At 50.8% G+C, this 24786-nt stretch overlaps 1 protein-coding gene across 1 annotated transcript in view; it reads left to right on the top strand.

The window, feature by feature from the left end:
* Positions 1-24353, top strand: part of ZBTB7C (zinc finger and BTB domain containing 7C) — a 146483-nt gene extending 122130 nt beyond the window's left edge. The window contains exons 5-6 of the mRNA XM_050329933.1: positions 16864-18060; positions 23666-24353. Of these exons, the coding sequence (XP_050185890.1) occupies positions 16864-18060; positions 23666-24302 (1834 nt within the window). The 3' untranslated portion in view covers positions 24303-24353. The remainder of the gene's footprint in view (positions 1-16863; positions 18061-23665) is intronic.
* Positions 24354-24786: the final 433 nt, after the last annotated feature.

The raw sequence follows: 24786 nt of genomic DNA, 5'->3' as shown, positions 1-24786 counted from the left end.
AATGGGTGAGAGGGCACCACAGCTCCACTTCTAATTCAACCCACTGGGTCTTTATAGAATTACAGAATGGTTTGGACGGGAAGGGGCTTTAAAGGCCACCGAGTCCAACCCCCTGCCACAGGCAGGGACACCTTCCACAATCCCAGGTTGCTCCAAGCCCCCTCCAACCTGGCCTTGGACACTTGCAGGGATGGGGCAGCCACAGCTTCTCTGGGCAACCTGTGCCAGGGCCTCACAATCTTCAGCATAAGCAATTTCTTCATTCTGTGTAGGTGGAATCCCCTGTCAGTGGGAAGCAATTTCAGTCCTGTCACTCCACGCCCTTGTCCAAAGCCCCTCTCCAACTCTCTTGGAGCCCCTTTAGGCACTGGAAGGGGCTCTAAGCTCTCCCTGGAGCCTTGGTCTCCCAGCCAGCCTCCAGAGCAGAGGGGCTCCAGCCTTCTGATCATTTCCGTGGTATTCTCAATACCTGTTCTATGGCTTATCACGGGTTACATTTGCAAACTGGCTTGAATGATTATTTATAGCACTGTGCCCTTAGAAATCTCTCCTATCCAGCAGAAGGACATGTCCCTCTTTTTTACCATAAAGCCTCATTTTTATTCAGTGGCATTCAGAGCAGAGTGAATCCAGAGGACTGGGGCGATGCGTCTGATTTTTCTGCGCCTGGAGATTTACACCCGCACTCCTGCTGCCATTAAAGATGCCCTGCTCCAAGGATAAATCAGACCATGCTCTATTAGATGCGTTATGTGTTTCCAAGAAGTCGTGTGCCATGGTAGGAAGGATCTACTGCAGATTTTGCGCTGGTTTTTGGGGGCTGGATGCTACTGGTGGAATAAATCCGCAGGGGAATTTATATTCCCTTTTCCTGATGGGTTCACCATAGAAGAGGCTTTTCTTTTTTCTTCTTTTTTTTTTTTTTTTTACCACCTTGGGCAAGAAGCTGTTTGGTTTGATATAGGTTCAAATTTTATTTTTAAGCAAAATATGAGAAACGCAGGAGGGGAAACCACACTCTGTTCCTTAAAATAAGTGGAAGAAAAGACAGGGCTAGAAAAATATTCTCTGCTGCAGGCAGTTGATGAGCATGTACTTTGGCACAGGCAGCATCAAGGAGCTCTGGATGTCGCTGGAATGTACCTTTTTGTCTAAAGGTGTTTTTTGTAAGGGCCTGATTGAGCTCTTGGGCTTATGAAGTCCTACAGCCCATCTCTGTGTGTACCACGCCGAAAGCTCACACTGAGCTCAGGTTCTGCAGTACCATTTGGAAGGGGGAGTGGAAGCCCAAACCCAGCTCAGCCCTTCAGTACTTACAGGGAACTTATAAAAAAGATGGAGGACAACTTTTTACACAGGCAGCTAGTGATAGGACGAGGGGGAATGGCTTAAAACTGCCAGAGGTCAGGGTTGGGTTAGACATTGGGAAGAAATTCTTGGCTGTGAGGGTGGTGAGGCCCTGGCACAGGTTGCCCAGAGGAGCTGTGGCTGCCCCATCCCTGGAAGTGTCCAAGGTGAGGGTGGACAGGGCTTGGAGCAACCTGAGATAGTGGAAGGAGCCCCTGCCCATGGCAGCAGAGTGGAACAAGATGAGTTTTATGGTCCCTCCAACCCAAACCATTCTAGGATTCTCATGACCTGCCTGGGCAAACCTGTCTCTAAGGCAGGGAAAGGGGAAAGGTTTGGATATTTTGGCCATCCAGCTCCCCTCCTATTGCTCCTAGTCAGGTGCTGTAGTTGTCTCTCCTGGCTTTTCTTTTTTTTTTTTTTTTTTAAATTCCTCATGCTTTGCATCCCCTGTTTCAGTGCTCAGCCTTCAGCAGGAAAGGCTCCAAATCCCTGTTTTCACCACCCCCAAAAGCTGGAGCCATCAGCAACCACCTGGGCAGGGGGAGCAGCCCTGCTCGTGGCCACATCTGCTCTCTCCGCTCGCACACACGCCCACAGCACCATTACCTTGTAATTAAATCCCTTTTTCCCCAACTGGAAGGATTCTGCTATAAACAAGGGTTTTCTCTAACCATAATTGCACTCGGTGGAGGGCAAAGCCCTGCAATAAGTCTGGGCTTTGTTCTGTGTGCAGGGAGCGAGTCCCTCTGCCTCTCCTCAGGTATGCCAACAATGCCAGCGGAACTCCCCGCGACCTGACATGAATCCCGGGGCAGGGTTTGCAAACAGAGGCAGTGGTCAAAGCGGGGCTTGGAGTGCGTTTATAAATATTTTGAAGCACCGGCTTGGAAAAGGAAAGTCCCCTGGTGTTGCTGCGGTGTTGGTGTTTCATCCAGCGCCGGCTTTGAGGTGCGTTGTTGGCAAGCTGCTGGGGTCCTGCCCATGCCCAGGAAGGGCTGGATGAATTAAAAAAAAAAAAAAAATATATATATATATACGTATAAACCCTTATGAAATGCAGTAGATTGCATTTTACGCCCCTTTTTGCCCTGTCTTCGCGGACAAACAGGGAAGAGAAATTTAGACCCTTCAAAGGGGTATTTTGTCCACCTGTTGCACGTATGAAACAGCACAGTGTGGATTAGAAAGGCCCAGAGGTGGGAGGCAAGGTGGGTAGATGGAGAAGTAGATGTTTACAAGTGTCTGCTTTTGTTGTAGCTCCTCAACTGATGAATCTTCCTCTCCTTGAGAGAGAAATCACTGTAGCACATTTAACCAAAGGCTGGCATATTTGTGCTGTGGAAGGAAATGTAAAATGTAGACAGGGAAGTGGTGGGGAAAGTGGGGGGTCAAGCCTGTTCCCTGGGAAGAGTATGGAGAGGCAGCCATGTGTTCCCTATGCACGTGCAATGCCCTTTCCCAGCCCACAAATCCTTGGGGTTGCTGTTGTGTTAGATGTTTCCATTTCTTCTTTTTTTTTTTTTGGTATAAAAACAAAACCACCCATGGGTGTGGATATCTTTGAGCAGTTTGTGTTGGAGGGACCTTAAAGATGATCTGATTCCAAGCCCCCTGCCATGGGCAGTGGCATGGGACATCTTCCACTATCCCAGGTTGCTCCAAGCCCCCTTCAACCCAGCCTTGGACACTTCCAGGGATGAGGCAGCCACAGCTTCTCTGGACAACCTGTGCCAGGGCCTCCCCACTCTCACAGGGGAGAATTCCTTCCAAATATTCAAATTTACCCTGCCCTCTATCAATGTGAAGCCATTCCCCCTTGTCCTGTCACTCCATCCCTTGTCCCAAGTCCCTCTCCAGCATTCCTGGAGCCCCTTTAGGCACTGAAAGGGGCTCTCCGGTCCCCCTGCCTCCATTTGCCACACCGCACTGCCAGGTTGGTCTGTATCATCCTGCAGGTTTGTCTGGAAGCTGTAGCACTTTAACTAGTCTAGTCTAGTCACACTTGTACCACTTTCCCCTAAGCAGATGCACTCAGAGCCGTACAGATGTTGCCTTATGCATCCAGCTCTGCCAGTGGGAGATGATGCCTCTCTCCTGGAGGTTGCTGCCCCTGTGACTGTGCTGCTGGAACCAAACTCCAGGAGCACCAGCCGAGTTCCCTTCACCCATTGCAGCTGGAAGAAATCTGATGGCTGCTTTTTTTTCCCAGCGGAAATTGGGATTTTTCATAGCAACCTCGAAGGCTGGCTGAGCTGTGTGGAGCAGTTGCCTCTGGCCTGGTAGTGGAGGAGAAGCTGGGGTTCCTTTCTTAAGGCTCTAGCACATCTTGGACCAGGAAAGAGCGCCTGTCCTCAGACTTGAAGTGCTGTTTAGGGGCATGTATGTGAAAGGGAATCAGCCACACTGAAATAAGATGCTTTGCAGGGTGTAGCTGTCCCTGTTCCAGCTCTCAGGCCTACACAGGTCTTCCTGTAAGACACAAACCAGCTGCACTTCCCCATTCCATCCCTGGAAATGTTCAAGGCCAGCTTGGAGCAACCTGATTTAGTGGAAGGTGTTTCTGCCCATGGTAGAGGTGGAACTGGATGAGCTTTTTAAAGGTCCCTTCCAACCCAGCGCATTCTGGGGTTCTGTGATTGTCATGGTGGTTCCAGCAGCTCAGTGGAATTCAGAACACCCTTCAGTTCTGTCCTGCAGACCATTGCAACAACCTCACCCTCTCTGTGCTGGTTCAAATCCAGAACAGCATCAGTTAAACCCTGGAGTCAATCCAGAATTACACCAGGATAAATAAAAATACGTTTTGCCCAGCAAAGCCCCCAAAAAGTGTAAAATCCATCTGTTCAGTTCCAGCAAGGCCAAGTTCAGGCTGTAGCCAGTGCCCTGTAATTCAGAGACTCCTTTGGATATCCCCTTTGAGTTCAGGCATGTGAGTATCTTCCCTCTTCCCTTAAAAATATTTCCTTGTAAAGCCTTTGTGAACTTGTGCATGTGTTGATGTTATGGTTATCACACATGTAATTTCATCTGACATTGTAATGACAGCATGGGGAGTTCAAAATGTAACAGTAAATATAGTTGTTAGGGGAAAAAAAAAATACCAGCATCCTAGCCCATCATCCCGAATGCCTCCTCACGTCATGGGAGGGATGCAGACAAACTCCAAACACCATCAGCATTTCTGGGTTCCAGTTGGAAGCTGCCTGGAGTTCAGGATAGGCCAAGACAAACAGGAGAGACTGTCTCTCTCTCTCTGCATGGCAGGGCTGCGTTTTCTCCTCCTTTTTCCTATTTTTTTTTTGTTTGTTTTTGGAAGGGTCATCCCTCTAAAGAGGGGACAGGCTGGGGGTTCTCTCTGCTTGCTTGGGCTGTTTCTTTGGCCTGAGGCGTGATGCCCCCCAGATCCTGCACTCACCCTGGGCCGAGAGCTGAGTCCTGACTCGACCCTGGTTATTTTTGAGTGCTGTCGGTTTGCGATGCTGCACTGAAGGGTCATTTGCCAATTCCATTATAAGCCTCATTTACAACTCAGCTGGTTTAAATCAGATCAGACTGTGAGTTGGCATGTGCATGGAGTCAGCTGGGACGTAGGGCTTGCTTTGCTGGGGGACCTGCTCCCTCAGACCCCCTGGTTGCCTGCAGAAGCGTCGGTTGAAAAGTTAACCCTATTGATTTTCAGTGTTATTTTTTTTTCCACGTGTTTTGAGCTGAAACATCTAAGCAGTAGATATTTTTCTTTTTCTTCTTCCAGGGAGAGTACAATTTTTTTTTTTTCTTTTTTTTTTTGTTGGTTCTCCACCAGCTTTGACTATATTTACCAAGCTGGGCATGGGTGGGCCCCACTGGATCGCACGGATTGCTCAGGCGGGTGAGGCTTTGCAGGATCAGGGCTGAGCTGAGGACTCAGCTGCTGTTTAGCTTACAAGCAGGTTGGCAGAGAAGCCAGGGACTTCTCACACAGAAGGAGCTGAGGTACAAATGAAATCTGAATCTGACCCCTGATCTTCAGTTAAATTGCTCTGCAACCTTGAGAGCTGGATTAAATCATCCCCAGAAGACAGGGAGTTGCCTCTGGATATTCAGTGCTTGGGCCACACTGTAAGGTTATGCTCATATATTACCTGTGGTCTTCAGAGAGCTCATTAGCTGGTTGGTTTACATATGAAAAATATGGATGAAACTCTCATCCCCCTTCCCTGACCACCCTGTGCTGAAACCTGGCAGTAATTCCACGAGAAAGGCCCAGCTCGAGGCTTGCAGACGTGACGCATCTCGCTGGGGTTGCAGCGCGGACAGGACATACCCTTCAGAGAAATGTTGGCTTGCAGAAAGAACGGTCATGGAATCACAGAATCATCAAATGGTTTGGGTTGGAAGTGACCTGTGAAGGTCATCTGATTCCAACCCCCCTGCCACAGGCAGGGACACCTTTCACCTTCCAGGGCTCAGAGCCCCATCCAACCTGTCCTTCAGTGTTTCCAGGGATGGGGCATCTGCCACCTGTATGGGCAACTTGTGGCAGTGTCTCACAACCTTTATCATGAAAAGTTTCTTCCTTCTGTCTAGAATGATTTATTTCAAAGCCATTACCCCTTGCTTCCAGGGGTGGAGCATCCATGACATTCATCCTCAGCACAGCAGAGGATGAGGAAATGCAATTCCATTCTGCCTAACTCCCCTCTTTGATGGAGCAGGGGTGTAGGTCACTTGGAGGAGACGCTCCTGGGTAAAGTCTGGGTGGATTTGGTCCCTTCTGTGCAGCTGGGCCTTGAATTTTCATCCTGTGTTTGGGTTGACAGCTGCAGCAGGGGCCAAGCCTTCTGCCCATGGTACAGATAATGGGGTGGTGGTGCTGGAAGGACCGTGTCTTTGCAGGCTGGGTTGCCATGGCAGGATGAGATGCTCTGCAGAGGCACCTTCTGTGAATATGTCTATCCAAAAGCCACCTCCTGCCTGTGTGGGAGCTGTTCTGGCCCAGCTGTAGCACGGGAGCTCATGTGCTTGGAGCTCCAGGACTGAAATGGCAATTACAAATCAATGAGGCTGCAAAGGCTCTCACGAGAGTCAAGCAGGAGTATAATATTTTGGGTTATGCCAGAGTTAAATAGACCCATCTGAGGCACCTCTCTCCTAAATACCTGTGGGATTATGAGCCTAATGAATGGCAACACGGTGTCAGCAGCACAGGGCACGGTGGGAACTGAAAGGTGAGGCTGAGTTTGTGTTACGGGGCTTGGCACAGAGCAGGCTGGGCTTTGGAGAGGTGCTGGCTCCTGAGGTGGCCTTGTGAGAGGCAGGACAAAGCTGGTGCGAGTTTGGAGACGCCTCAGGTCTTGGCCAGTGCATGGGGATGGTTGGGGGCTCCTCCTGTAGGGATGACACTGGGAGACACAATGGGGACCAGCAAGAAACAGGGATGTGTGCCCCTGGGGATGCCCAGAGACCCTGTGGGGAAGGCTGGGGAGGGTCTGGAGGAGCAGTCCTGCCCAGGCAGGGGATGGAGCGCAGCTGCTGCCAATGCCACCGCCGAGCTGAGCCTCCCACCCCAGCGCTCCTGGAGCCTGCCTGTACCTGCTCCCAAGCCGATATTAAGCCTGCTCAAACACTGCACCGCCTTCTCCTCACATTGTTTTCTGTACCCCACACCCAGCACCAAAATAGCGATAACCCCCCCCTTCCCCACCCTCCCGCGGTGACTCAGGCTGGCGAGCAGGCACACATCTGCTTCTCATTTAATGTGCGAGCGCTCTGACCCTTTTATTTTTATCCCCCAAAGTCCTCCCGCCGGTGGCTTTCTCTCTCCGGGGGCGAGGGGAGAGGAGAGGAGGGGGAAGCTGGAATCGCCACCCTTCGCTCTGTGCTTTTCTGGAGCCCTCACAAAAAGAAAAAAAAGAAAAGATGTGTTTTATTTTGGAGCGGTGTTTTCGTGTGGGGCTGGTGACAGCCTCGCCCGGATCCGCATCCAAGTCCCTCGCAATCCTGTCCACTCCGGAGGGACGCCAGCCAAACCAGTTTTCCATGGTTAAGCTGGGCACATTTTTCCGCCGTGGTTGGTTGTGGTTTTTGTTGGTTTTGGGGTTTTGTGGTTTTTTTTTTTTTTTTCCTTTTGTGTCAGGAAGCGAACCCACCCAGTGTGTGCGCGCCGTTCAATAGGAGCCTTTTTTTAATTTCTTTTCCTTTTTCTGGCTCTGAAGAAGAACAGGACGGGAGAGAGGGAAGGGGCTGGCCTGTTCTCCCAGGGGAGTTCAGAATGGAAGGAAATGGCTTTTTTTGGCTATTTTTAGGGCCGTGCTCAAAGGAGGTACCCACCACTGATGTGCTCATTGGGTTGTAACGTTGTGTGTCTATTTACATTACATGAGGGATGTATCTCACATATATATATATGTATCACACATAGAGATATATGTATCTCCTATATCACTCCCTATATCAAGATCTAGGCATCTTGCACAAGGGGAAGGTGGTGGAGGAGAGCAGCTGCGAACACGTGGGCAGAAAAGCCACCAGCAATGTCACATACCTCATAGACCCTCATCCATCTCATGCCAGAGCTGCTGGAGGGACCAGCAAGCTGATGCTCATCCAGGCCAACTCCGGCGTGGGCATATCTCTAGTGGATGTCTGGGGAAATCTGGGGATTTTCCTACTGCTGGGTTGGTTTTTTTCCCCCCCTCCTTTTGGTGGTGTGGGAGGGGGATTGTGTCACTTGAAGTGTGAATGAGTTTGCATGACAGTGGGGTGGTTGCAGAAGAGGACTGGAAACTGTTCTGCTTCATTTATCGTATTCCCCCCTCCCATGTGTGTTGGAGGTGTGTGTGTGTGCATGTAGATAAGTATGGAGGGGAGATGTTCACCAGCAACATCATCTGGAGCGTGGTCAGGAGAGCATCAAGGCTACGCAGAGTCATGTAGGCAGGGAGGCAGGAACCACTGGGGGTTTCAAGAAAATAAATTAAAAAAGGATATTGAGCATCTCCAGCCTTGCAGCATCTTCTGAAACCTCAGCAGAGAGCAGTAGAAGGGAGATGATGCCCAGAGCAACCCCTCAAGCTCCAGATCTCCAAGGAGCTGCTTGAATGGCGTGGGTGGGAGGGAACAATGCTGCAAGAAAAGACTGTGGTCAGGTGTGACCATCCTATAAAATCTCCTGTCTGGTACCTGCCTGCCTGTGGTTAATTAATTTACCCCTGCTCTGTGCGTAGATGAAGCCCTCAAAACACCATCTGGAGCCAGGCGGTGCCTTTGATGTAGCTCCGCTAATTGTTTATGTTTATTTGACCATTTATCACCAGGATCCCCCCTTTGCCAAAAACCTGCTCAGCACATCAGATGGCACTTGTCATGCAGCATGCAGACTTCATCAAGCTGCCTCCCAGAAGTGACCCAGAGCTGCTGGTTTTTGGAGCTTTATAGAAACCCCAGAGCCGGGAGATGTGCTGGGTAATTTAAACAAGCCGGAAAGAGCAAGCTGAAGTGAAAAACGTGGCCCTTCAATTATAGGAGGAGGCACTGAACTCTATTCTGGCCCTGCCAGGGCTCCTGCTGGCCCTTATCTGGGGGCCAAGAACTGGTTCCAAGGAAACAGGAGAGCCATGGGGCATGGTCCTGGTGATGTGATCGTAGAAGTCACAGAATGGTTTGGGCTGGAGGGGACCTTAAAGGTCATGTAGGTCCAACCTTCTGCCATGAATAAAACCTGTTCATCTCCACATGGCAATCAAGAGCTCAGCCTGAGCAACAAGCCCATAGATGAACTGGGTCCTGGTGGTCGTGGAGCAGCAGCAAATCCCCAGTACAACCAGTAGCACCCAACTCTTCAGGTCACTGAGGGATGACCTGATTCATAATTTGCGATTTTGCCAGATCATATTTGTATGAAAACAAAGTTGTTGAGGTGCAGAGTGCTTCATGTTGGCCCTAGGTGGCTGGAGTTAAACTGCAGGGATGGATTTGTTGAGAGATGCCTAATATTTGCTGTGCTGTGTAATCAGTCTTTAAAAATTCACATGGATGGATTCACAAAGAGCACAGGAGGTGCTTGGGCTTCCACACCTGGACGGGCAAATGAGTGGCACCTGTAATCACTATTTACCTCCTTAAGCAAATAGTCCTTCCCAGGTGATGCTGTAGCAGAGATATCCAGCAGATCTCCAGTGTTGATGCACCCCAGGTCTGCTTGGCTGGCTAAACTTCTGCATGGGTTTTGGAAACTGGGAAGAGAAGGGGTGAAATATGTCGTTGTTGGGATCATTGGAAACCTGAAGGTTCTGGAACGCCTTTTGTTTTGGATTCCCTCATGGGACGTAGGTGAAGATGGCTTTTTGGTGGCCTACTTATAGGAAAATAATAGTTCCAGCCAAAAATATCCAGTTTTATATAGTAAGTGCAAATATACATAGTTCATGAGGGCTCAGCTTGCCAACCAGATGTTGACACGGATGAATCCTTGTATGCCCAAGGATTTTGTTCAGAGATTAGTATGAATATTGAAGAGTCCAGTAGGTAATGGAGAAATACCAGGGTGAAGGTCACCCGTGTGATCTCAATCCCCAAAGCCTGAAAAATTTAATTATGTGATCAAACCATGCTCGACTTCTGGGGCTCTTCCATCTCACACACCCTTGGCTCTGTGGGGCTTGTCCCTTCCATGGCTACCTGATCATTCCTCTTCTCCCAGCAGCAGTGGGAGGCCTCCATCTGTGCCAGCATTGCTGGGGCTCTGCTTGGCCTTTGCATTGGCATCCTAGGGATCATCCCTTTAAATTGTACTGAGCTGTTCCCTTTGCAGAGGGGACATGTGGGGTGATGCCACCTCTTCAGCCACCTATGGAGCTTCCTCCCTGTCCTTGTTGCAAGCATCTTCCATGTCAAATGTGACCTCCTCTGCATCCTTCCTCACCAAGGCATCACTTTGGAAGCCTCTACCCTTTTTCTCCTTTGCCCAGACCTAAGCAAAATCCGTGAGTTTTTTTTTGGCGAGATCCTCAGCTGCGAGTGGATGACCTGGTTGCGTACCTCTTAAAAGCCGAACACCCCCAACTTTCCCAGCTCAGCCCCGTGTTTCCCGAGCAAGACTGGTCCCAAGGGGAAGGCTGGTCCCAGTTATGGGAGGCTGGGGCGGGTGCCCAGCCCGGCAGTAAAACCCTGGTGCCGCTGCTGCGGGGCGGGTCCCCTCCCACAGCACCCATCTTTTGGGTCTGCACAGTGGCTCCTGCCCTCTGGAAACCCGATCACTTCCTTGGGAGGGAGGCAGGGGTTGGTGTCGCCACGGTTTTCCTCACGGTTTCATCCCGGCATCTCCCCGGGAAGTGATTGAAAGGTGAGGAGTGCTCTGCCCCGCCTTCCCGCCGGAGGGCAGAAACGCTTGGTACTGGGGTGGGTGGCTTAATAACATGTTCTCCTGGAGACAAGATGTTCAGAGGGCAGGTGTGCTCAAGGAAATACTTGCCTATTTTAGGTTTTCACCCTCCTAATTTTTAGGGGTTTATTATTATTATTATTAAAAAAAAAAAAATCGCTTCTCTGCCTGACTTCAAATAGGCTTTTAGGGATCCCAACTCATTCTTGGTCTTCCAGAGTGGAGTGAAGTGCTTGGCTGAGGCAGTGATGTTGTCCCTGTGGGGCCAGCTTCGAGTGGGGTGTCGATGTGGGTGGCTTTGCTCAGGGATGTTTGCACAAGGGACTTGCTCAAGGTCATGGAGCAATCAATGGGTGCAGGAACAGAACCCCAACATCCCTATGATCCCAAAACAAAATCACTGAATGGTTAGGTTGGAAAGGACCTTTAAAGACCATCCAGTTTAAACCTTCTTCCATGGGCAGGGACAGGTTCCACTAGACCAGGTTGCTCCAAGCCCCGTCCAACCTGGCCTTGGACACTTCCAGGGATGGGGCAGCCACAGCTTCTCTGGGCAACCTGTGCCGGTGTTTTTCCACCAAATAACAGGAGCAGGAGCTATCCATCACTGGCCAGAGTATTCCACAGAAAGTAGCTGTAATATATTGACAGATTAGGGTGATCTCACATGCACATCTTAATTGCCTCATTATGAAGAGGCACAAATAACACTGGAGGGGGCAGGGGGAATATAACCCACATATGTTTATGGGCTGATGGATGTAGCAGGCAGGTCCTACACAGACAGGACCACGGGTGGATGCAGAGGGAGAGCAGCCAGCCCACCCTGGCTGCAACCTCCGTTCCTGCAGCCTGGAGCAGGGATTGGGAAAGAGGAGCAGGTAGCAAGGCAGCAGAGCCAAAACATCTGTGCCTCAGGTTGCTCAGTGCCCTGGGCAGGGGAGGTGGTGGTAAGAGATAAATCAGTGTGGGGAAAGGTGATGAGATCTCCTGCTGACTCTCCCATCCCTGGAAGTGTATGAGGCCAGGTTGGATGGGGCCCTGAGCAGCCTAGTCTGGTGGAAGGTGTCCCTGCCTATGACACAGGTTTGGAATGAGATGGGCTTTAAGGCCAACCCAAACCATCCTGGGCTTCATTCTGTGATTCTCTGACTCCCTCTCCTGACACAGGAAGCACCCACAGGGGTGGCCTGGCATGCTCAGCACCCCGAATCCTGGTTTTGCCACCTCTGGGATGTTTTGCTGTGTGGCCTCATGCTTCAGGTGTAAAGCTAAAATTCCCCCAGGGGTTTTGTGTCAGCAAGGACTGGCTGAGGGGGAAAGGGAGGGAATAGGGGGTCAGGGAATGGGATGGGGGAGCAGTGGTCAGGGATGTCCAACCCCAGACTTACCCCTGCGCTTGCACCCCAAAGCCAGCTCCATGTACGGGGTGGGGGGTGAAGGGAATAACTGGAGACACCTTGTTTTGCCTGGAAAGATGACATTTTGACACCAGTACAGGCAGAGATCAGCCAGAGCCTCAGGCTCCTTCCCCCGCTGTGCTGAATGCAGAATGAGCCCGGCATAGGGGGGCAGCTTGTTTGCATTCCCAGCTTACCCTGGGGCACCCCCATGTCTTTGGGGTGGCAATCCCACGGAGACTGACTGTAGACACACTAAAAAGAAAGGTAGTCAGGAGCCAGCAGCTTCCTGAGGGGAGAATCATAGCGAAGAGAAGTCCAAGCAGTGCACATTTCAAGGTGAGTTGTTCCAAAAATCTCTATGCAGGTATCAAAATATAAAATAAACCCACATGAAATATAAATATGTACAATAGTAATGTAAACGTTTTTAATATCTACTACATACAAACAATAAAATATTAATGTACTGTGACATTAATATATTAAAATGTTAGAGTATTAAAATGCTGGAATACTGAAATGCTGCATGTCATAGCAGTTATGTTACGTGCCAACATACAAGTAAAGGCCGAAATTGCCATCTCCCCGCCAAGATTCAGATTGTGAAGCATTGTCCTCACGGATGGAGCAGCTGGGAAGGTGGCATCCCCATCCCTGCCACAGCCCTGAACCAGGAGCCACATGTTGCACAAGCCTGGGCTCTCTCCTCCAAGGGCTCAGCATCCCAGGGCTTTGTCCCCGGTGATGAGGAAGGAGATGGGGAAGGGAAGTGCTGGCGAGGAACCCTCACAGGTCTCCTGCTCCTGGCATCGAGCAACACTGAGATCCAGAGGCAGGATCCTGTCCCATCTTTCTCAGGGAGCTGCATCCTCCATTTCCAGCCGTACAAATTAATATAGGCAGTATTAGTTTGTTTTATCTATTTTCAGTGCACATATGTCTAGAATCTATTGAGTATACTTCTGTGGGTTTTTTTTAATTTACCATGATGCTAAATGAGCAATTTGCCCCCCTCTCTCTCTCTTTTCTCTCTCTGATACTTAAATTTTACATTACTGGTTTGCAGATGCCGTATTATACTGGAGGAGCTTGAAGTAAAAAGATTGAAAAAAGTAGAAGGGGTTTTTGAGTAGGACAGTGCCTGGACGAGCTTTGGATCACCCAGGGAGCCACACTGCAGGTGGTTTACAATATTGCTGTGATCCCCAGCTTGTATTTGGGTTTTTTTCATCCAAAAAGGGGACGAAGCTTAGCTCCCCCTGCCCCCTCTTTTTTCCTGTTGCAGATTCAAGTGACTAGATCTGTTGTCAGAATGTGGGGAGAAGCAATCTGACACCCGAATAGCATCTCCCAGCATAATTTTTTTTTTTTTTTTTTTTTAAGAAATCGTGCTTTCCCTGGCAAGAAAGTAATGAACGAGTTTTAAGCGTGTCCATAAATGCGATGTTTCGAGACGTCATTTGCAGAATACATTTATTTTAGGTGCCCTCCACCCTTTCCACCATCTCCCTCCAGTTTATTTTAACAATGCTGTAATTTTCTGTTATAAAATGGGATTTTTCTCTTTAACTCCACGTCGCCTGCTCGGCTTTTGCATATGTGTGTGTGTGTGTGTGTGTGCATGCATTGGTGACATTTGTCACCATCAGATGCTATTTTTATGCCTGTTATTATTGAGGACCCCACCCTTGGCTTGGGGAGGGGAAGGGGGGAGTGCAGGAGGAGGGAGAGGAGGGAGGGGGAGGAAGGAAAACGTCAGCCTCAGCACACTTCCAGCCTCTGGCCATCAACCTCCCCGGGGGCATGGGAACCATAAGGTCATTTCTCAAGCTCAGTGAGCTCCAGAGCTGTCAAACCACCCTTCGAGTTTAAAAAATGCAAATCTATGCAAATGAGCGGGCTGCTTCTCTCCCTCTACCCCCCCCCCCCCATTCAAATGACATGAATCACCTTCAATTTTGCCAGCATCCTGTAAAGTTATCGGCTTGTCTAAGCACTGTGGTTAACAGAACCACTTCTCAAGATGGACAGGAAGGGAAAAGAAAGTAAAACCAGTCAATATCCATCAAAAGCAACATCATTTTTTATATATTTTGTATATATAAAATGTATATAAATATATATATAATGACATAACCCCCCCCCCCGATTTCCCAATTCGATTTTTTTTTTGTTGTGTACTGAATAATTCACTAATTAGGCATAATGAAGTATAGTGGCCTGAAAAAGACCCTCTATAAAAACATTTATCAAGGTAGTCTAATATTCTGATTTTCTGATCTTTGGCACTTGGGGTGAACTGGCAGTAAAAGGCCAAAATAAGCTTGTAGGAAGACACGTTCCTTCATGCAAGGAGCTCCTTTAACACTAATGCTCCTTCCAAACAAAAATAAATGAGCAGAAGATGAAAACAGCAATAGGAATTTAATTGCTCATGCTTATTATTCGGGATACAAAGCCCTGAAAAAGGAAGTTGTCTTTTCCTCCCCGGCTCAGGGGTTATTTATTATCTTACACTCCACTCGGAGAGCACATTGGATTTGCTGTCGTTTATCGTAGATTTTCAAGGGGGATTTGATGCGGGGCTGGTGGGGCTCGTGGACGAGTGTAGCTGGTTAACGTGGTTAAGCACAGCACACTGTAATGAATCAATTTGTTTCGGACAACAGACATAATTAGCGTGGAGGCAACGGGCACACCGCGGGACGCGGGGCTGGAGCATCCTCCTTCCGCCGAAAGTGCCGGTGGCTGGGGCTGAGGGGGCTCTCAGAGCGGTGATTCCCGGCTCCTCTGGGCATGGGCAGGTGGCTGCAGAGGGCTTCCCGTGGTGCCAGCCCCCTGGGAGGCCTCACTGGCCAGGCACAGCTCCTGGTGTGGCTCCCACCAGGCCTGCGGTCCGTCACCTGTCCCCAGGTGTGCTCCGTCGGGGTTGCACCACCCTTCCTTTGCCTGCCAGCTCCCACATGTGAGTTCTTGGCAGTGCTGGTTAGGTATGGGGGGGATATCTGCGAGTTCTCAGCTGGAGAATGGCCCTGCAGAGGGAGGAGAAAGCACTCCTTTTCCCATGGGAATGTTCACTGCATAGTCTGATCCCCTCTAGGGGCCCCCCAGGCTTTGCGAAGGGTCGCTGGCATCCTGGACAAGGTGAAGCATGGATTTTTGTGGGCAACCTCCATCAGGCCAGGCTCTTTCCACCACTAAGGGCCTGAGGCAGGTGGGAGGGCGGGAGCCAGCCCCTCACCATGAGGCAAACCGGGTCCCCACAGCTGGTGGGAAGGGGGTTTGGAGTGAGTGCAGCCAGACCCTGAGCAGGGAGGGACACCCAGGACACAGCAATGGGTTCTGGGAGAGATGTGGAGGTGTTGTGGGGTGGAATTGGGAACCTGACAGAGGTGTGGAGGGTGGGATTGGGAACCTGGTGGTCTCGGACTTGTGAAAGGGTGGGGAGAGGGGGGCTGCAGTTTCACTTCCAGGTACCCTGAGTTCTCTCGGGGATGAACTGCTCGGCTCTGAACCAGGTGTCTACCTGCAGCAGGGCCACGAGCTGGGGCTGGTAGAGGTGACACTGCATGAACACATGCTCTGTGTCCTGGGGGTTTCCAAAGGGTTAGTGTATTCAAAGTTATTCTGTCTGTTTGATGTATTCTGTGTGTGAGGGGATTAATGTATTCGTCGCCTGCTGGAGGAAATCACTCTCCTTTCCTGGGATTTCTCATGTGCAAGGGCTGCCGGAGCCATGTGAAAGAGGAAACATCTTACAGATTAAAAAATGGCAAAAAGAAATCAGGTTTTCCTCTTGGGTGTGGGCTTTTTGCTTCCGAGTTTTCCTTTGAAGCTAAAGCTGCTCTGGGAGGGGAAGATGTCTGCCAGATGCACAGGGCATTTGATACCATGCTGACAAGTCCAAGCAGGACTGGGAATGAAGCAAGCTCAGCTCATGGGAGAAGATGGCAGACAGTTATCTGTGTCTGGCCTGGTCCTTGCCCCCTCTTTTTCCTCCTCTGAGCGTTTAGGTACACCGTGACACAAATCCTTGCTTGCCTCCCCATTCCCAGATCCCACAGCAAGACACCCCTTCGCGGGTTGTCCACATGCCGAGGTGAAGTGGGATAAATTCCAGGCATGGAGTAGCAGAATTGGATTCCTGCTGGTCCATAAGGATCACTCTCCTGCTGCAGCAAGCAGCCATGATCCTCCTATTTGGGACATCCAGTTGGACCAGTCCCAAGAACAATGGTGTGGATGGGATGGGCACTCCCTGGCTCGCCTTGTTTAAGCTGTGTAGGTGCTGGGACTTGGCAGTGTGAAGCAATGCAGCATCACACTTTCCCCACGTAGCTCCTGGCAGGGCAAATCCAGCATGTGCCTGGAACAGCGTTGTCTCTGGGAGGACGTAGAAGAAACCTGACGGGAGGGAGTCGTTGCACAAGGCTGGTGGGGGAGGGATGTGAAGGAGAAGAGGGAGCTTGTGGTGGTTGTGAAAAGGTGAACAGGGTGGGAGTCGAGTAGAGGAGGATGGAGACAAAGAAGGAGCTGAAAAGATGTGGAGGGAAGCAGAGGTTAGATCAAAGAGGACCTGGAAGGAGTTGAAGGTGGCATGGAGATGCAGTGGGGCAGTGAAAGTGGGAGGTGATTACAGGGGTCCAGGTGAGGTGGGGGAGAGAAGGACACCGAGAGAAGGCAGCATCATTTTGGCATCACTGATTGGGAAACGCCTGCTAACGCTCCGCTGCCTGTGCTTTGTCCTAGGGCACTAAATGAGAATATGGCCAATGGCATTGAAGATCTTATCGGGATCCCATTCCCGAACCACAGCAGCGAGGTGTTGTGCGGCCTGAACGAGCAGCGGCACGACGGGCTCCTCTGCGATGTCATCCTCATCGTGCAGGACCAGGAGTACCGCACCCACCGCTCCGTCCTGGCTGCCTGCAGCAAGTACTTCAAAAAACTCTTCACTACCGGCACTTTAACCGACCAGCCCTATGTTTACGAGATTGACTTTGTCAAGCCTGAAGCACTTTCTGCCATCCTCGAGTTCGCCTACACCTCAACCCTCACCATCACCACCTCGAACGTCAAGCACATCCTCAGCGCTGCCAAGATGCTGGAGATCCAGAGCATTATCAACGTATGCCTTGAAATCATGGAGCCCGACAGGGAGGCCGAAGAGGAAGACGACAAAGAGGACGAAGACGACGACGAAGATGAAGACGAAGATGAGGAGGAAGAGGAGGAGGAGGAGGAAGTGGAAGATTTCGTCAATCAGGAGAACCTAACCGATGTACAAGAAGTAAGCTGCCACCAAAGCCCTTCCGAGTCTGATCTTACCGAAGAAGCATATCCAGAAGCACCTAAAGATTTTCCAAATCACTTCCCAGCCAGTAACTCCTCTGGACACCTGGGCATGATACGAGACTTCTCCATCGAGTCCCTGTTAAGTGAAAACTTGTACCCTAAGGCAAACATCCCGGAAAGAAGGCCAACTCTCTCTCCCTTCACCCCCAGCTTCTTCCCCCATCTGTGGAACGGAGACTTTAGCTCCTTCTCCCAGCTCGAGGAACCACAAGTAGACAACGGCCCCTTGGATCTGGTGATCAAAAAGAGGAAGATCAAGGAAGAGGAGGAGAAGGAAGACCTGCCTCCACCTCCTTTCCCTAATGACTTCTTCAAGGACATGTTTGCCAACACCCCAGCAGCTCCCCTAGGGCATATTAAGGCAGAGACTGACTATGGAGCTTATCTGAATTTCTTAAGCGCTACCCAGTTCGGAGGAGTTTTTCCTCCATGGCCCCTGGAGGAAGAGAGGAAAATAAAGCCCAAGGCGTCCCAGCAATGCCCCATCTGCAACAAAGTCATCATGGGAGCAGGCAAGCTGCCCAGGCACATGAGAACCCACACTGGGGAGAAGCCCTATATGTGCAATATCTGTGAAGTCCGCTTTACCAGGTGTGCATTGGGTACCTCTGCCACGTGTGGGGAGCGGGGTGGTGGTGGTTGGAGGGGCCATGTCATGACCCACGGCTGGTTCCTGAGCTGCACTTTCTCCCCTCCCCACTCCGTCCCATAAAAAAAGTAGGAAAGAAAGCAGGGCATGATCTCTATCCCTTCAGGAAAAAAAAAAAAAAGAAAAAAAAAAAAAAAGAGGAATAAGGGAGGAGGGTGGAGAGAGAAAATGAACCTACTGATTTTTGTGGGTTGTGGATGACATCCACAACTCACTGGATCCATCCCCTCACTGGACAAAAGCTTAAATAAGTAACGGGATATTTTCAACCCCACAATAGTTCACCACAGTGGGACCAGAGTGAGCTGGAAAACAGATGGTCAAACAGCCAAGGAGGCTTCATCTCTGGTGTGCTGGGAGATGCATTGAGCTGGGAGGGCCATTTAGCCACAGGATGTAATTAGTTTGGGTTTGCACATTTTGGCACCAGTGTAGACCACAGCCAAGTTGCACATGTTTGGACATGACAGTATCTGGGTTTTCTGAGGCTGGAGCAGTCCTAATTCTTATATGTTATAGTGCAGTGGGGGTCAGTCTCTTCTCCAAATAACAGGCAACAGGACAAGGGGAAATGGCCTCAGGTTGCACCAGGGGAGGTTTAGATTGGACATTGGGAAAAATTTCATCACAGAAGGGGTTGTCCATCCCTGGGACAGGCTGCCCAGGGCAGTGGTGGAGTCTCCATCCCTGAGGGGATTTAAAAAATATGTTGTTGTGGCACCCGGGGACATGGTTTGGTGGATTTGGGGGAACAGTTGGACACATAGAATCCCAGAATGGTTTGAATAGGAAGGCACCTTAAAGACCATCTTGTTTCAACCCCCCGTGCCATGGACAGGGACACCTTCCACTAGACCAGGTTTCTCAGAGTCCCATCCAGCCTGGCCTTGGACACTTCCAGGGATGGGGCAGCCACAACTTCTCTGGTCAGCAACTGGAGTAGGCTATGCAAATCCAATGCTCCAGCTTGAAACCCTCCCCTGCAAAGCTGGGCAAATTTAATCGGCGAGCAGAGACAAATAGATTCCTGGACCTGCTCTTGCTGAGTATAATTAATATCTAATGAGGACAATCTTTACCATAATAATAAAGCTTTCTGACAAGAGCATGGTATTTCAGCTCCTGGCTGCGTGTAAGAGAGAGAGCCCTATTAAGCTGGGGCGGGAAAACCAGAGGAAAATAATCTGCACAGTAGGCAGAGGCGAGCTCCTGACAATGGCCAGACACCTGGGGTGCTCCTGCATTCAGCCTGCCTTTTCTTCTCCTGTCCTATGATAATATTCGAATGGAAGATATGCAGATGATGAGGATTTGACCTGAAAATAAATTTCCATGCTCCCCCTCCATTAACGCAGCAGACACCGCATTATAATGCGGGGAGCATCCTGCCTCGGGCAGGCACATGCGACGGGAGCCTGCCTCACCCTGCTATTTGCAGGGGAAGGGCCACTGCACGGTGATCATTCCTGCCTGCAGGAATTTGGATCTGCCTCCTGCTGGTGCTGCATCCCCAGGTTGGCACTGCGTTGTTGCTTCCAGGCGGGCGGTTCACGCCGGTGGTTGTGGTGGCATCCCCCAGGCTGGGGGGACCACCTGGCCAGCCCCGTGCTGTGGTCCCTGTCACTCTCCTGCATGTGGTGCTGGTTGCTGATGAGGAAATAGCTTGGCTTGACCCATCACTGGCAGCTTCCCCTGTAAGGGGACCAATAGGGCCAAGCCCTCCCAGAGGGCTCCCGAAGTCCTTTGTGTGCCAGGGCAGCATCGTTGGGCTTAGTTTGGGGAAACCGAGGCACGGGGAAATGCTGGTACTGGCTACCTTTGAAGGTTAGTAGGAGGGTTCAGGTGAGAATTCAGGTATCCTGACCCCTAATCCAGGCAGCTTAAATCAGCATCACAGAGGTTTAAAAGCTCCATGCAGAGCTGGTCTAGCATGGCCTATTGCTAACACAGGGTGAAACCCAACAGCTTTGACATCCCCCATCTGCTCAACAGCTTCTAAATGCAGATCACAGGGGGAGTGAGACTTTAACCCAAGGAACAAGTGACAAAATTGGGGCTGACCCAGTGCTGCAGTCTCCCCTCATCCCTGATGAAAATGAAGTTGTTCTTGTGGGTCACCTGGCACCTAGCTGAGCGCAGGAGGGTTTTTTCATTCTCTAACACCCCGAGCAAAGTGGAAATCTCAAAACACTGGTTTGTTTTTAAATGCGTTTGGAAGGATTTTGAATAGCAAGCAGCTGTTTGGTTTTGTTTGAGGTGGGGTTTTTTAGCCATTTTCAGCATGGCTCTGATGTGAGAACTCTCCTTTAGGAAAAAGTATGTTTTTAAGCAAAGTGGAGTGATTGAGATGTAGGAAGAGATTTCTGTTGGGATTTCCTCAATGCTGCCACTTACATTAGTGTTTCGCTCTCAGGAGGGAATCTCACCCTTCCTGAAAGCATCAGACTTGTGCCCCACAGTGCCTTCACTGGGGAGATGCAAGCCTAGATGGTCCCTTTTGGGGTCCCCTGGGAATGAGGTGCAGGGAAGCAGAGGTTCCCAAATGGGATTTCAGAATGAATCAGTCCTTTGCGTTATTTCTGCCTGTAAGGAATGGTGTAGGAGCAAATCTACTGGGGAAAATAGGGAAAATATTTTTTTTTCTGGGTGGGAATTCCCCCAACCTCCCCATCAGATCACTTCCCCTTCACATCAGTAGGTTGTGAGGACCCCCCGTGCACCTGGATCTGCCACTCCCACTGCCCAGGGAGATCTGATCTCAGGAAGCAGGGCTTCATTTAATAGCTCATTAATTTTTTTCCTTAAACAAAGGCTGCCCAGCCTCTAGTCTGCCGTTTCACCCTGCTAGAACGCTGGAGAAAACTGCAAATATTTCAGCTTTTCCACCAAGGCAGCCCCAGAGTGCTCAAGGAGAAACTGTTCCAGCCGGAAAGGTTAACATTATTTGTTCCTATTATTTGTGTTGTGACAGCTCGCAGAGCCCTAATCGCTCTCCTAATGCAATTGGATTAAGGTTATTCACACACACGGAGTGTGGATCTCCGCTGGAGAGCCTGTGAGCCCAGCTCACAGCTCACAAAGCCTGTATCCCCCCCACGCCACATCCTTCCTCCCCGGGGCTGCTCCGCCGCACCCGGAGCATCCCACCCCGCCCCCAGCCCCTGAACTGCTCCAGGTAGAGCCATAAACCTTCTCTTCCATCCCCCTGGGGCGGGGTGGTGGTGGGGAGGATCGAGTTTCTCTCCCCGTCTGCCGCCGGAGATGGGTAACAGCCTGAGAAGAGCTCTGCCTGTGTTTACATTATGCAGTCCTGGCACGCGGCGTGTTTACGAGGAAAAGCGATCCCGCTAGGTTAAACATTACATATAGAGGTTTAAATTAAATCATAGGTGGGGCTGGTGGCTCTGCTTTTTATTGACGTTTCCCCCCCACCTCGCAGTACGAGCCCCCTGCGCTCGTCCCGGTGTGTGTGTGATCTCGCCACGTTTTTATCCGCTCGGGGTGAGATTTTCCGTGCTGCTTTGTCTTCTGCTCAGCACCCGTTTCAGCCCTTTCCAGGTGTGGGGTGGGGAAAATGCACCCTTGGGAAAAAATCTTGGGGGAACAGCAGCTTTAAAAATGTCAGAGTAGGAAGTTGGGATCTGGCCCTGGGCGTGATGCAGGGACCGGGAGGCGCTTTTTTTTTTTCCTTCTTTTCTTTCTGTCTCCCTAAAAATCTGTAGGTGCAGGACACAGGCTGGGACCAGTTTCCCAAAGGCAGTAGAGCAGCATCTGGTGAAGAAGTGACTCTCCTGCTAGGGATGCTTCTCTGCATCCTTGCTCCTGAGGGATTTGGTGTACAGGGGTACCAGGCCAGGGCTGCACTCCTGATGGACTGGCTGACACCAATGTTCTGCCAGGCACGTCACCAAAAACCACTTCAGGGTGCACACAGGCAGGGTGGCAAAAATTAGTGCAAAGGTAGCACCTTGCAAGTTCTGAGGGCTTGACCTGCCAGATAATAAATAGATTTTTTGGGGGGTGGGTGGGTGGTGGTTTTTACATTACATAAATCAAAATATCTCATAACTTATGTACTTATGTATTATATAATTTATAATGCCATTGTATTTTTGAACCATAATAAATAGTATTATATACTGTTTAATATTCACCTAAAATATATAATACAGTTTTCCATAAGATATCTATAATGTATAGGTTTTATGTATAATAATGACATGACTCCATGCATTCTACATAAAGCCCCAGTATCAGCACTTCGGAGGGTTCACACCAAAGAGCATTTTGGGAAAACAATATGAATTTTCACACTTTGCTCTTTACTTGAACTCCACTGGTGCAACCCAGCTGAGCAGTGCTCAGCTCAGTTCAGCTATAGGCAGATTTACGTTTTATAATCATATGCTTTAGCTGTGATTTTTTTTTTCTTTTTGACTGCAGAGGGAAATATTTGGGTGAGGGGGAATTACGATTGGACTGCCAGCATGGAAAATACTCTTGCTTCTGGATATTTGCCTTAAAAAAAAAAAAAATTATTTATATTTGCAAAAAAAGTGTCGTTGGGATGGATATTATGCTGTTCCATGGCTGGATTTAAAAACCTTCTCCGTACTGTGAGTGAGGCTGGATGTGTGCTGGCCTTGGAGACCATGGCAGCGAAGGATTGAGTGCCTGGGAGCTGCACTTCTGCCAGCACCACCCTCTGTGATGCTCCTGCTCCAAATGAAAGCCTCCTGAGACACCGTGTGGTCAGTGCAAGGATAAGTGAAAGGAAAATCCAAGAGAGACTTAAATTAAGCAATATTTCCAACCCATAGTGCCAGGCTCTTGAATCCAAACCAATTTCTTTACTTTGCAAGCAGGAATAGAGCCATACTTAGTTAGCTATTCCCGTATTTAGGTATATAGAGATAGATATATCCCCATGTTTATGTACTCGCTCTCTCCAACTCCCTGACAGGAGGATGGAGCCAGGTGGGGGTCGGGCTCTGCTCCCAGGGAACAAGGGACAGGACCAGGGGAAACGGCCTCAGGTTGAATCAGGGGAGGTTTAGAGTGGATATTAGGGAAAATTTCTTCACTGAAAGGGTTGTCCATCCCTGGCACAGCTGCCTAGGGCAGTGGTGGGGTCCCCATCCCTGGAGGGATGTATAAGCCTTGCGGATGTGGCACCTGGGGACATGGGTTAGTGCTGGCCTTGGTAGTGCTTGGGGGAACAGTTGGACTAGATGATCTCAGGGGTCTTCTCCAACCTTAATGGTTCTGTGATTCCATGATTTTGGGGTTTATTCCAGAGGGTTTTTTCGTCCAATTTAAGCTGGTTTTGTTCTCTCTGGGATGGGCTGCAGACTCCTGACATGTGTGTGATGTTCAGCTGCCCAGGAAAGAGGTGGCAAATGCAAAGGTCACCCTGCAAGAGCATCCACACACTGGGGGAAGCCGCAGGACAACCTCCCTACCTTTCCTCTCCCGACCCAAAGAGCCACCCCCACCCCATCCCTTCCAACCCACACCGCCCTGACCAAGTGCCTTTCTCCCCCGCAGGCAGGACAAGCTCAAGATCCACATGCGCAAGCACACGGGGGAGCGGCCGTACCTGTGCATCCACTGCAACGCCAAGTTCGTGCACAACTACGACCTGAAGAACCACATGCGCATCCACACGGGCATCCGGCCCTACCAGTGCGAGTTCTGCTACAAGAGCTTCACCCGCTCCGACCACCTGCACCGCCACATCAAGCGGCAGAGCTGCCGCATCGCGCGGCCCCGGCGCGGCCGCAAGCCGGCGGCGTGGCGGGCGGCCGGCCTGCTCTTCGCGCCCGGCGGCCCGCCCGTGGAGAGCGGCTTCGTGATGCCGCCCGCCCTGGAGGAGATGAGCGGCCACCTCGGCGGCACGGCCATGTGCCTTCCCGGCCCCAGCCCCAAGCACTTCCTGAGCGGGGCCAAGGCCCCCTTCAGCCTGCAGGAGCTGGAGAGCCAGTTCGAGGAGACCCAGAGGAAGCTCTTCAGGCGGGCCCAGATGGACATGGAGAGGAACGCGGGGATCTTCGCCTTCGCCCTGGGCCACAATGAAAACCTCGCCGCCCAGCCCTTCTTCCCGCTCCCCGACCCTTGGAGCACGGGCTTCAGTGGCCTGGCGGGGCTGGGCCACGTGGCTCCCATCTCGGAGGCGAGCAACTAAACCCGCTCCCGGTCCCGCCATGCGCCCGCTCCCTTCCCAGCGAGGCAGCCAAGCGAGCTCGGAGCCCCCACCTGCCCTTTGGCATCACTGGGCTCCCAAGAAACTCTTTGTCCCCTTGCTGCCGTGGGGTTTTGGGGCACAGGGTGGTCCCTGGCGCGGGCAGGGGGGTGGGAGGTGCTGTGTCCCCTGGCCACTGGCACTTTAGACTCTGGATGCACTTGGCTTTGGGGCCATCAGGCACTTGCTGTCCCACCCAGCCACCCACCACTCATGGCTCCCTCTGGAGAGGCCAGGCCAGGACTGCTGCTCTCTTCAACGCTCCCAAAAATGTCACTTGCCTTAGTCCAGGGCACAACCATCAGCGTGAGATGGTTCTTCTGGGGGAATTACTCCCCATTTTCCACCCGCAGAGCCCACTGGACACCAACAAGCCGTCCAGACTTGGTTTTATTATGTTACATTCCTTGGCCCTTTTGGTCAAAAG

This window comes from Myiozetetes cayanensis, unplaced genomic scaffold (genome assembly GCF_022539395.1).
Source record: "Myiozetetes cayanensis isolate MyiCay16 unplaced genomic scaffold, myiCay2020 scf4, whole genome shotgun sequence".
NCBI lineage: Eukaryota > Metazoa > Chordata > Aves > Passeriformes > Tyrannidae > Myiozetetes > Myiozetetes cayanensis.
The sequence above is the reverse complement of the archived record's forward strand: the minus strand, read 5'-3'. Positions and strand labels throughout refer to the sequence as shown.